This window comes from Dermacentor variabilis, chromosome 6, assembly GCF_050947875.1.
Source record: "Dermacentor variabilis isolate Ectoservices chromosome 6, ASM5094787v1, whole genome shotgun sequence".
Classification (NCBI taxonomy): Eukaryota; Metazoa; Arthropoda; class Arachnida; order Ixodida; family Ixodidae; genus Dermacentor; species Dermacentor variabilis.
The window spans coordinates 125879602-125893444 of NC_134573.1; the positions used below are offsets into that span (position 1 = coordinate 125879602).

General features: G+C 49.5%; 1 protein-coding gene across 2 annotated transcripts in view; it reads right to left on the reverse strand.

Moving 5' to 3' along the window:
* Positions 1–502: 502 nt before the first annotated feature.
* The window catches only part of LOC142585165 (TBC1 domain family member 22B-like), a 33503-nt gene continuing 20162 nt past the window's right edge, over positions 503–13843 (reverse strand). For both annotated transcript variants that reach the window (XM_075695702.1, XM_075695703.1), the window contains exons 9-12: positions 13637–13757; positions 4248–4430; positions 2826–3049; positions 503–1536 (exon numbers count right to left, since the gene is read on the reverse strand). In XM_075695702.1, the coding sequence (XP_075551817.1) occupies positions 1402–1536; positions 2826–3049; positions 4248–4430; positions 13637–13757 (663 nt within the window). In that variant the 3' untranslated portion in view covers positions 503–1401. The remainder of the gene's footprint in view (positions 1537–2825; positions 3050–4247; positions 4431–13636; positions 13758–13843) is intronic.

Genomic DNA, 13843 nt, shown 5'->3' on the forward strand with positions numbered 1-13843 from the left:
AGACCAAATGGCAACTTCAACAGACGTGAACATGTATGTATGTCTATGAAGCAACCAGTGCGACTGCACTACAGAGGACAAGAATGCATTAATTAATATAGGCATATTGTGTGAAGTCAGCAATACAATGTAATCGTAACAACTCATCAGAATCAAACAGCACAGCTGTTAGTACAAACATTCTGCTCTGGCGGCCCTTTATAGCCTTTTGTGTGTGTGTTGGACACTGTGAAAGCTACCTCTCCTATAGGCAACACTACAACCATCAGTGCAAAGCTCAGAATGGAGCAGCAGCCTGTCCAGGCAGACACTGCTACACATGCTTTCATGACATGCTGTTCTAAGCTTCTTTGTCAGGATCAAGACTTCCAGGGTACAAGTGCCTATGCAGTACAACAACCATTCTTCTAACGTACTCACTGCCCATTGAGGCCTTGTCACTTCTGAGCAGAACCGAAAACTTGTCACTCAACTACCGCTGTTAAATGAACACTCGTGGAGATCCGCCCTTCAAACATACTTTTAATCTCACACTTCTAATAAAAAAAAAAAGATGCCTGTGTGTCATGGCAACACACTAAAGGTCACATTGCACAGGGACAACCAAGAGTTCATCACTCATCCAGAGATTACAACCCAGAGAAGCCCGCGGAGCAAGCTTCCCCACGTGCTTACACCGGGACCACAGAGATTTTTCCAGCAGGCACTTCACATTCCCTTGAGCAACCCCACACATCCACTATCCACTGTGCTTTAATGGGAATCTCATAAAGACGCTTTATGTGTAATGTACAAAAATATACAGTTAAAAAATTTGCAGGAAGGCGGGTGACAAGGCAGGGCCAGCATCTTCCAAGAAGCGTTGCACAGCCAGCCTTTCCAAAGAGGGACCTTGAAAAAGTGGTAAAGAATAAGACAGCTAGCTAGCTAACAAAGCCCTGCCAGCAAAACCACCTCAGTAGCTTGGCAGCGAGCGTGCGCCTTTACCCAAGCCTGAACACTCAATGGATCAAACTGCGCGTCAGTGTGCATTACTGCCACCCAAACTGCCGTGCTGTGCCCTGCATGGGGGAATGCTGAGAGACCAGTCCATCCCGCATCTGATGAGATCATACAGATGTACAGTTGCACCAAGAGGCAGCACTGGTCTACGGCCTGCAAGCCTTCTCATTTTCCACCGCCCTTTCTCCCCGGTCGACTTGTAAAGGAGCACACACAATGCCTTTCTTTTTTGTAGCCCTCCTTCTCCAGTCGTGAGTGTCGGCGCGATGCTGTCATTGTTTATTGGCCCTCCCTTTTAATCGGTCTCAAGTGTCTGCTGTCCTCGGATGAATGGCAGGACGTGAGGCACGTGGATGCACACATTCACACATGTACACAAGCAGTGTCGTTTTGTTGACATCACTTTCGGGCTTGCAGGTGATTAGGAGCGTCGGCAAAGGTGTACTTTAGCCGGTATGCCTCTGCCACGAGAAGGGTGATCTCCTCGTTGCCCCAGTCGTACGTTGGCAAGTTTTGAAGGAGAAGCATAAGGCCCTGCAATGCAAGAGCATGACAGTGTCAACCAATGATTGATAAAAAAAAGCTTGCTATTGGACTTCAAAGATTTTAAAGGAGCATTAATGATAAATTTGGACTGAGAAAGTACTCTTTCAAAACCCTATGTGCATTAATATTGTGAAAAGGCAAACTTTTTTTTTTTTTTTGCACCAACACCCAATTGCTGCTAGTACATCAGTGCGATGCCATAGATCTAGTAGTATCTTTTTATGTATAGGCCATTGTAGAGCAGTAAAGGTTACCGAAAACTTCGTACGCTTCATCCTTGGCTTCTTTAGAATATTGTGCTGTCTATCTTTACTAACAAAAAAGATCACCTTAATATACAAAATACACAAAAATGCCGAGACACCCACAAAGTTCCACTAATAAATATAATGATGCAATCGAAGGGGCCATGAAATTTAAAAATGTAAACTCAGCACACATTTCATCCATTCCTTCCTACAAAATAAATAAGAGAAACAAGTGTTCCGAATAAATAATCTCCCTGTCTAAACTGACGTATTTATGATAAATGAATTGTGGTGTTTCATGTTTTGAATACGTGCAGTGGGCTATATGGGATGCCATAGTTGTGGGCGCTCCGGTTTGATTTTGGCTGATGATTAACGTGTACACAAGTTTCTTTGCATTCCATCCCCATTGGTACGCAGCCACATCAGCCCGGAATTTAACCTCACTCTTATGTTCAGTAGCCAGAGCCATTACCACTGAGCCATAGCGGCAAATAACTGTTTTCCATACTTAATGTCCCAGTCCCTGGGATATTAAGTCCCATTATACCATTATCGACTGGGCAGGAGGACATTTCCGCCCCCTCACCCTAAATTGAACAAACCTCAGGCTAGCACACTCAGACTTCTGCAAACCCGTTCGTATCCCACTCATCGGTCTCTTAACAGGATAGATCCTGCCCACTCACAGTCGTGCCCCAAATGTGGTCATGACTCATGCTCTTTCGAACACATGCTCTGGCTGTGCCCAGCCCGTAACGCCTCTCCACCCATCACGAAAGAACAATGGCAGGAATCTCTCAAGAGCAGCAATCTCCACATTCAACTCCAGGCTGTCCAGAGGGCCCACGACATTGCGGCAGAACTTCATCTCCCGGTCCCATCGTGGGCGGCGCCACCGACTTGACCTTCAGGAGCCTTCGATTTTAGCTCCCCAAGATTACAGTGCCTCAGGACTCAAATAAAGTTCTTGTCATGTCATGCGCCTGTGGGGTGGTCAATCATCGTCAGTCACACACATGCACGCACCTGAAAGTCCCTCTCACGCAACAGTGCCTGGGACCAGTAGCGCAGGAACGCAGCACACACGTAGAGGTGGAACGTGGAGAAGCCCTCGGGCTCGGCCAGGTACGTGTCCCACAGGCGAATGGTGCAGTGCAACGGCAGCTCACGCATCAGCAGGTTGTTCATCCACCGAAAGGTGAACTGTAGAAATTCCACACAGTGCTTGGAGAGGTGGTCATGCAGTGGTGCTGCAACAGGCAGAAATCGAGAGGGGGGAGGCTATAGATGAGGCACAGTTTCGCCCTTGGCACTTCGGTAAAATGCAAAACAGGATCAGGCCACTCGTTACACCCTGTCAAATTATTCTCATCAACCTAGCGTAACTTCTGTGAAAAGAACCTTGAATCTACCTGAACACTCACTATGTTCCACATCTTCACGTCTAAGTCCTGATTGGAAGATTCATCATTTTAGAAAAATAGACAATCTTCTACCTACACATTATCCAAAGTGACCATGGTTACAAAAAATGCCTGTAAGCTTGTCACACTAATTTGTCTCGAGACTTTTTTGTGTCAAGAAATAGCACTGAATAAAACCACTTTCCTGCTTCCATTGCTGCGATCACCGAGTTAGAAAAATTTAAGATTGGCTTGCAAGATGCCCTGTGGCATTTTTTACTCTTTAGTGCACATTTCGTGTAAATGAATGTCACCTGTAGCAGTGAGTGGTCAACAGTGGCAATAGCAAACACATGGTGCTATGCCATGCCAGCCAATAAAGAAAGGCTAATGAAGAGCGGAGAATTAAAAAAGTCTTTACATGATATGAGCCCTGGTCTCACCTGACAATCGCATACTGTGCATTTACATATCGCTTTCAAAGCATTATATTAGAAATGCTTTGTAACGAACAGTAATAGCGCACAAAATGTGATGAAGAGTAGCTGACACACAGAGCACTGGCTTATGACTTGGTTTAATGCTGTCGAACAGTAGAAAAATAAGCCTTTTGATGGTGAAGAAAGAAAAAGTAAATAAAAGCACAAAGCTGCACCTTGGGCAAGCTGTGTCTTCAAAGACAGCTTTCTTCATCAGTGAGTATTACCCTTGTATTCCCCAACAATCTTCTGACTCAATGCTCTTCCTCCACTTCACTAAATTGAGCACAATGTCACCCCTCGACTGAAGAAGATGTTATGCTTCTCAAAATTGCTGTGGAGTGTATGAAGTGCAGTGACCACTTCTGCCAAGGGATGTGGCTACCATCTACTTTCTTGAGTCAAGGCAGAGTGTTAGGTGGAGAAACATTCAAGAATATGAGAGTTAACCTCTTCATGCCAAAGGATCCGAAATGTTTGCAGGAGTGTTGTTAACCCTAAGGCCAGATCTTGTGCTCATGTAAACTTTTTTTAATCTTTCTAGAAGTGTACTAATTTTCACTCACTGTCTATGCGCTGGATGAGCTCCTTGAGGGTGTTCACTTTGCTCTGTATGCCTGGCTGGGCAAAGGTGTAGTTGTCCTGGATGCCGTCTAGCAGCTTGCTCATACACCAGAAGCTGTCTGCCTCAATGTCCTGCAGCACTGACTGCTCCAGGCGGTCCACCATGAATGTTTCCACTTCTGCCTCTGCACCAACACCAAATGCAAAAAGAAAGTAAGAGGATGACACTGTTGTCATAATATCATGAACACACTCCACCTGAAGGTGTGCACATTTGACAGTAGAATTAATAGTAATATAGAACACCGTTTGCGAGTATTTTTAAGGCATCCTACCCTGACAGGTCAAGAACATGTACAGATCAATGAGCATAATAGGATAAAGAAAAAAGAAAGGTGGTTTGTGGTAGGCGCATCAGCACAACATGGCTGGCAAATCAGTTTCAAAAAACAAAAGATGCCAGAGAACTAGTCCTAGTACGCCATTCCTGCAATGGTGACCCAAAAATAATCCCACTGGCCATTTTCTGAACCAGCTGCAAGGGGTGTGCATTCCCTGGCATTGTAGCAGCACATTCTCTGATACCAGAAGATTTAAAGGGTACTAGAATGTAGTGAGAATGACGCCACAAAAATGTAACGAAAGTGTGAAAACATAATGTTCAAGAATGCTTGCGGTAGCCATTGTTAAATGGTGGCGAAGAAGATAAAGTGTCCCCAGCTAAATTCGTCGATCCCTCAGCGATTGTCAATGCACCTGCATCCAAGACTAGGTTGCCTTTCTGAATAAATGTGGCCGCTCATCACATCTCAGCTGCCACATAACTGATGATTGCAGATGTTCAAACTAAGGCTCCAGCAAGGACTGGATCAGCACAGCCTGCCGCCGAGACCCACCTATAGCTATGGACCAGGCGGAAGGACAGTAGTACCCGCTGAGGCTGGACTGTGGCCCTACCATCTGCACAGCCCTATGGTATGGTCAACACACATGGATGCAGAGCTGTACATCAATGGCGTGTTGTTGCAGCTCTTTTCAGGAGAGAGATTCCCGCTGCTGTGTTCTCAGCTTGACCTATCACCACTGCTCAAAGACATGTAGGATGCCCTCAAGAAAGCCTTTTCTTAACACTTCAGCATATTATTTCTCCATTGACTGTGCAACACACTCATCTCCTTCAACAGCTTAGGCTTTCGAAGGAGCCACTCTACATACGTCGTCCTCTTCGCCATCAGCACCCGATGAGAGCTGCTTCACAGATTGCAAATATTTGGCTGCACCACACACCACAGGAGCCACAATGGGGAGACGAAACGACATGACCTTCCCTGTCTTGTTCTTTCTACGATGACACGTGAACTTTCACCCCAATGTCAGCTTCATCAAATCTGCACTCGATGAGCAAACTGCTTCTCAGCGACCACCAGCGTGCACCAGTGCGTCGGTGAGAATTTAGCCCAAATTGCATGGTAACCCCGGTCAAAGCCCTGGAGGTGATGCAGCTGCCAGCTTTGCCTTTGCGGCTGGCAAGACGCCTACCGGTGCCTGTTCCAAGTGAGATCCCACCAGTCCGCCAGCTGTCACGTCCACGGCACTTCCTCGCTATGCCAGTGTCCTTCCCGTGCCGCCCTTACCTTGCAATACCACTCAAAGTGGAATGGCACTTTCTCATCTCGCACGTCCCAAAGACAATATCTTGACGTTTGCCCAAAAGGATGCATCCTCAGCTCACGCCACTCAATGCCAGAACACTCAAGTCCAGCTGAGTCAACAGCCCCTGCTGCTTCTGCAAATTTTCATCACTACATCCACTGAATCATCCACAAATGCCTCGCATCATCACACGTCTCGGAAGCGCTCAACATCGACGCCGAGCCTTTCTTTACAAGTCCGACTAACATTAACACGACAATGTCACACTTACATCGATCAAGCAAGCCCCACTCCGTTGAGCTACTCACACATAGAACCTCAACTTAAGTTGAAGGAGAAGTCCTACTAAATAAACCTTCTTTCAATGTGGCGCTTGGGTTGAATCTCTGATAACAGCCTACATTGATGCGCTAAACCACCCTCTTTCAACTTCCTTGAAGACCTGCAAATCAAAGTAACTGCACAAGGTATCAAAGAAGACCAGACAGGAGCCATGATAGCAGGTGTAGGGCAACTTCTTGTGCGTTCGTCCAGCACCTCATGGCTTTGAAATTCATGAGCCTAGAGAGATCGGCCACTAGCAACAGCCTCAACACAGTGATCTTCCTGCACTGCATGGCAGGCTTTCTGAAGTGACTGTTTTCAGGACTTGCATGTGGCAGTAGACACTGGCACCGCCGACGAACACTGCTGCTTTGGTGGTGCACCATTGCAGTTTTGCAACATAACCATGAAGAAAAACAAGAACCTAATTACACATAAATCTGAGGAAACTAGACGGACCAGTGCTTCAGAGCATAAGAGCCAGGAAAACAGAACAGGAATGTTTCAACGAGGCTTTACCGTGACACTAATAATAATGAAGAAGCAGTCTTGCCCAAGGTGCACATTGGTGACAGCAATAGCCATAAAGAAATAGCATGTTTGATAGTAGGATAGGTGGCATCCTTCAATGTTGTCCATATAGTTTATTCAATTGCTTACATGTCCACATGATGATAATGATTTCTGGGGACCTACAACAGCCCAAGGTTACACCATGAGTGCAATTGAAGAGGGTAAAATATATCCTGTAAAGGAAGTGTTATCAGTTAGAGGTGCATGAGCATGTATGCATGCATGCGCTGTAGTGCAGAAAATGCATGCACTCTGGGTGCCTTTCAGTGTATATGTAAGAGTTCGTAACAAGTACAGGAAACCCTTGGCCTAATAAAATTGCTTCATTCAAAATTCATTGTGGACCGCAGTGCAGTATTCAAAGTGCAATTGCGTCGCAATCTGCTTGATAAAAAGGGCAAGCTGACATCATCAACTAGCTCGTCACAGTGCACAGAGAATTATTTATTTTTGGCAAAGTAAACAGTGCTGTGAAGCTTTGACAACTTCACAAGGTCTAGTCTGGCTGTAATTATCATGCAATGATAACTGAGGGTCTTTGATGGTTGCACAACTGCACAATGCCAGAGCTGGATGTACTGATTATGCAATGATAACTGGGGGTTGTATAACCTCAAAGCCATGTCACGATCTGCCCAGGTTCGTGAACAAGGGAGGGCTCGAAGCACCCTCCGTTAGACAGAAGCTCCACAGCCTGGTGGTGACGAACAATGACTGACTGTCGAGCAGCTGTGCTCGTCAGCGTTTATTGGGTGCGGTGCCCAATTCTGCCTACCGAACATGGCAGGCCACTGAGCCTGGCGGGCCAACGATTATGCCAGAGGGGGCGTCACATGCTTGTACACCCCCTTACCCTTAGTTTGTTTGTCAACAACAAACGTCCAAGTTCAAAGTGCGAGGCTCTGCCTCCGCCCTAGTCGGGTTGATGGTGCCTGCTACCCAGGTGAGTAACGATCCGGTGGCTTCCGCCGTCGAGTACCCCACCTGGACACCGGTGTTGACAGGCCAGGTGTGGCAACGCTGGGTGCTGCCTGAGACAGCGTCGCTCCATCCGGAGGGTCCGCAGTGGTCGGCCTTGTGAGTCATGACTGGCTCGACACTGGCCCAATGGGCACCGCACCAATGGCAACGATTGCCGCCTCCGAGGTGGGTGGTGCTCCGCTGGAAGCGACTGGTGTTGCCACTAGTCCTCCTGCGGGCTGGAACTCAGAAGTGGCAGTCGAGGGTGCTGGCCAGGTCCCGAGGCGAGGCCTAACATGGTCGGCATGTCTGTGCCACGTGGCCCCGTCTGGCATGCGGACGAGCAGCGATGAGGTGCTGGCAGGAGACACCACCTTTTTGGCGGACCAGGGTGTGTCAGGACGGAATTTCCTGGCAATAACTGGAGCTCCTGACTCCGGCAAAGGCCCGGGACGGCACCCTCGGTCAGCAGCCAGCTTCTGCTTCGGTTGCTTCAGGAGCACTGTGGATCGGAGGTCCGGGTGCAAGATGTCCAAAGGTGTCCTGACCATCCGACCCAGCAGGAGCTCACGGGGGCACGGCCAGTGACATCATGGGGCATGGTCCGGTACTGAAACAGTATCCGGGCAATCTGTGTCCGGAAATCCCCAGTCTGGCTCTTCTTGAGCTTGTCCTTGATGTTTTGCACCACCCACTCGGCTGCACCATTCGAAGCAGGGTGGTATGGCTGAACCATCATCCGGAAGATTCCGTTCTTCGTCAGGCAGGCCAGGTACTCTGTGCTGGTGAAAGCAGGACCATTGTCGGACACTATAACATCCAGCAACCCCTGGGCGGCGAAGACCTGTCGCAGCGCTGCAATGGTCGCGCCTGCTAATGGAATGGTAACAGGTAGAACCTCCACCCAATTCGAAAAGGCGTCCACCATCACCAGGAAGTAATGGCCTTTGAAGGGCCCCCAAAATCCACATGCAGGCGGGACCAGGGTCCCTGTGGGAACGGCCAGGAGGTGATTTCCACATGGTGTGAGGCCCGCTGATGCTCCTGGCAGCTCTGCACTATGTGAGCAATGTCCTGGTCCAGGACACTTAACATGGGACCAGGCCACCATCTTGGCCTTTTACACGCCAGGATGACCTGCGTGCAGCAAATGCAGTACCCTGGACCGGAGACTTTGTGGGATCACCACCTTGGAACCCCACAGTAGGCAGCCCTGCTGCAAGCTCAGCTCAGTGGCCTTGTGGCTATAGGCCTGCTGAACCAATTCCTCCCACGGGACACCGCCATGAGCACCTGAGACAGGACTGGGTCCCGGCTGGTCCCTTGCTATACCACAGATCTGGAGAGCACCTCCGGGTATGCTGGCTCCAGCATGAACACTTCAGCAGGTTCTGGAACCGCATCAGGCACCTCAGGCAGGAGCAAGCGGCTCAGGGCATCAGCAGGTCCCAGGTCCTTTCCCGGATGGTAAACCAGCTAGTAACTGTAAGCTGCCAGCCTCAAGGCCCAGCGTACCACTCGAGGTGATGCCTGCACGGGAACTGCCCTGTCAGCTCCCAGTAGCCCCAACAGAGGCTTGTGGTCCGTGACCGCCTCGAACTTCCGGCCCCACAGATACTGGTGGAAGCGTTCGACACCGAACATGAGGGCTGAGCCTTCCTTGTCCAGCTGGCTGTAGCGTTGCTCTGCAGCATGAAGCCGATGAAAAGCAAACGACACAGATAGTTCCTGGCCATCCTTGTCCCAGCGCGCCAGGACGGCTCCCACGCCGTATGATGATGCATCTATGGTCAGGACGACAGACTTGGCAGGATCGAAGTGTACCAGAACTGGAGCCTTGGTGATTAACTCCTTGCTGCGCTGGAAGGCCCGGTCCTGCTCCTTCTTCCAGACCCATTGCTGACTATCTCGAAGCAGAAGATGGAGCGGCTGTAGATGCTCCGACAGGTTCGGCAGGAAACTCCTGTAGAAGTTGATGAGGCCGAGGTAGCTCTGAAGTTCCTTCTTATTCTAGGGCTTAGGGGCCTTGAGCACAGCATCAACATCGCGGGGAGCAGGGGCTAGGCCAGCCTGGGAAATTACATGTCCCAAGTACTCAACACTGGGGGCCAGGAAAATGCACTTCTGCAGCTTGAGCTTGAGACCGGCGCCCTGCAGCCATGCCAGGACGTTGTGCAGGTTCTGCAGGTCATCATCAACTAGGATGTCATCCAAGTACACCGCCACATGCCTTATGCCCCTGAAGAGGTTGTCCATCTCCCTCTGAAATATGGCTGGGGCTGGGGCCACGCCAAACGGTAAGCGATATTGTGACACACTTCTGGGAGGCATCCTGGAGCACCAGCTGCTGGTAAGCATCCCCGAGGTTGAGCTTAGTGAACTTCTGTCCACCAGAAAATGCTGATTAGAGATCTTCAATACGGCGCAACGGGTACTTCTAGACGGTAGCGACGGGGTTGAAGGTAACCTTGAAATCCCTGCAGATCCTGACACTGCCGTCTCGCTTGAGAACTGGTACGATGGGAGCGGCCCATTCAGATGTCTTGCCGGGCACCAGGATGTCCTCTTGCTGTAACCGTTGCAGCTCCTGGGTGACCCCATCCTTCAGGGAGAACGGCAGTGGGCGAGGCTTGAAAAAACGTGGCCGGGCTCCCTCAGATACATAGATGCCAGCTGTCATGCTGGCGAATGTGCCCACCTCTGGCTGGAACAGGGACTTGAACTCATTCAGGAGGCTGGGAACGTCTTTCACCACATGCAGGCTGGCTTCCTGGTACTCTGGCAGACGAACGCCCAGTGCATGAATCCAGTTTCGGCACAGCAGCGACAGCGACAACACCTTGGTTAAGTAAAGGGGAAGGATTGCCTCCCTGTCACCAAGGCAAACGCTGATTTGTGCCTGACCCTGGACCTGGGAAAGCTACCCAGAGTAGCTGCGCAGCACCACGCCCGAAGCCTTGATGGACATGCCAGGAAAAGTACGCTTGAAGAATTTCCCGGCCATTACGGACACACTGGCCCCCGTTCCCAGCTCCATGGAAATGGGGTGCCCGGGGATTTTGATGGTCAGCATGTACGGCGGCACAGACGTTGGTACAAGGCCTGTATGCCACATGTCGAAAATCGGCGGGTCCTCAGCCACGAAGTGGAGCCTGACTGCGGAAGAACTTGAGCCTGCTGCTGTATGCCCCCACCCTTGCAACGGCTGCCCTGGCCGCGGGCTTGTGTGGTACCTGGGCTTGAACCAGGCTGCTGCTGCTGTTTGCTGTTCGTCCTCCCCCTTCGGCATACACATGCCAGGTGCCCAGTTTTCCCACACGTGAAGCATTGTGCTTGAGAGAACTGGCACTCTGAGGGGGAATGGGCACCACCACAGCGACCGCAGATACTGCCCTTTGTCGCCAACTTGTTGACCACCGCTTCCGCCGGCTGTGAGCCAGTCGCACGGGAAATCTCGCCGGCATCCTTGGCGGCAGCAACCATTGCCAGCGCTGTCTTTACGGCATCGTCCAGCAAGGGGTCAGGAAGTTCAAGCAGTCGTGTCTGCATGGCGATGTTGTTGATGCCACAGACGAAATGGTCCTGGAGCAGCAAGTCCAGTTGATCCCCGAAGGTGCAGGCACTCGCTAACCCTTGTAGCGCAGCAACGAACTGCCAGAGGGTTTCTCCTTCCTGGCAGCTCCGGTTGTTGATGCGGAAATGCTCCATTAGTGTGGACAGTGCTGGGTTGAAATGAGAGCCCAGTATGGCGAGCAGTTCACCCAGCATCTTAACATGCGGCGTGGCTGACTTGAAAAGGTCGAGCAGGAGACTGAAGACGCGGGTCCCGCAGCTGGCCAGGATAATGTCCCGCTGTTTGGCCTCGGGTGTGTCGTTTACCCGGAAGAACACGTGGACTTGTTCCTCGTAAATTGGCCAGGTGGACCCATCTCCCTCAAATGGCTCGAGCCTTCCATACAGCGGCATGGCGGCAGCAACGGGGGGCAGTGTTTCGCTGCTCGTGGCGGCGTGAGACAAACCGTTGGTACTCGTCGCCAGTGTCACGATTCACCCGGGTTCATGAACAAAGGAGGGCTCGAGGCACCCTCTGTTAGACGCTCCGCAGCGTGGTGGTGACGAACGATGACTGACCGCCGAGCAGCTGTGCTCATCGGTGTTTATTGGGTGCGGTGCCTAATGTTGCCTACCGAGCATGGCAGGCCATCGAGCCGAGCGGGCCAACGAAGATTATGCCTGAGGGGGTGTCACATGCTTGTTACAAGTCATTTTCCCATGCTTTCTGCCACTCCGCCAGTTTGCCATGCTAGTACAAACTATGTTAAGCTCCTACATGATGCTTCCTTGTCTGCCATGCAAAATGCCTCAATGTTCAGCTTGATTAGCCGTCTGTAAGGCTATCTGCATGCACCACGTGATTGCCAGAAGAGGGGCAACGGGACATTGTGGGGATAGCATAGGATAGGATAGATAAAATATTGAAAGAATAATCAGAATAATCGCTAATGGTTGGGGCCCCTAGTCCAGGGCTCCGCTGGCTCTTTCTATTTTCTCAGCTCTGTGGGTCAACTTGAGTTGGTCATTGAGGGCCAAGCTGGACAGCAGTGCCTCCCATTGCTCCCTCACACAGCACAGAGACAAATTCACTCTCATATGTTGCTATGAAGACGATAAATGTATACGACTAATACGTTGCATCTAGCAGCCAATACATTGCATCTAGTGACCAATACGTTGACGTAAGTGACCGAAGTTGCCAAGAACACACGCATGTTGGGAGAAAACATGCATAGACAGGTTGGCGAAGCACCCAAAGTGCGCATTGGTTAAAACCTACCAGGAAGCACACACACTGGGCCAAATCTGACAAGCGCAAGGCTACATTCATTTTGGGGCCAGCAAGGGTCTAATGTGTAGTGCATAATACCCAATTTCCTAACGCTAGCTTCGCTGCAATACAGCTTTGTTATGCGGTGAAGCATAGGCAAAATATTGCAGCGAAGCATATTAAGACTGGAAAGGAGCTACTGTCACAGAACACCCAGTAGGTTCCCTTAATTATATCATATATGCATGCCCATTGGTCACAGTATGAGCTCTGAGACATCTAATAATTGTACAGGCAGTCACACAAAGCTGTTTGTGATGTTACTGAGACAATTTGTGGCCTTCCTCCCCGTTACGTTTCCCATGCTTTTTTTTTTTTTTCAGTTCCTGAGAAATATATTAGTCGGGCCCTACTGTAATTTGATGCACTACATGCTAAAAAATGTGGTTGCATCAATTAGCCATATTGCGAAACCGTATTACCATGAGCCTCATAAGGAAAATTCCCTATTGTCATAACCTACGGCGGCAAGAAGAAAACTGGCATTTGCAAGAAGAGCGATATCACACCACCCACTATCACCACTACTTGATATATACAAGCTGAAATAGGCCACCCAAACAGAAGGGTAGCGAATAGAGTAGCGTCGCACGTACATAAACAAGCCACGTTTACACACGTGCCAAGCAAGCAGAAAGAGACGATTTTCTAAATCCAAGTTCATGGTTGCGAGTTACAATCAACATAGCTGAATTTTCCTTCTTTCAACTATGAAGATATAGGAACATCACTACTAGAGACACAGACAGGTGAGTAAGCAGTATGGTGCTTTATAGGATGAAGTGCCTTTGCATTCAAAGTTTTATTATGACGAGTTTGCTGTATTCATTCTCTGCTGCTGCAAGTTATGTGGCTATGTCAAGAACTAAGGTACCTATAGCTCACACAATACTTCATTTGCTGTTTTTTGATTTTCAAAGCAACTAACCCAATACTTCACATCTTGTGAACTTTTTAATTCACGAATTAAGGAAAGGTTTCAATGATTTAACTTACCTTTAGGCACATGTTCTTGAAGAAAGACCACGAAAAAGGGGGTGACAAGGTCGTTCATGCCTTGGACGTAGCCACTGGCTGGATGTCGAATGGCCCATATGTACAAGATCCTCTCAAATATCTGGCAGAGTAAAAGTGGTGGCAAGACCTGCTTTGTCAAGGAGTTCTCGCATCGAAAAAAAAAAAACTATACCCAATGACAAATAA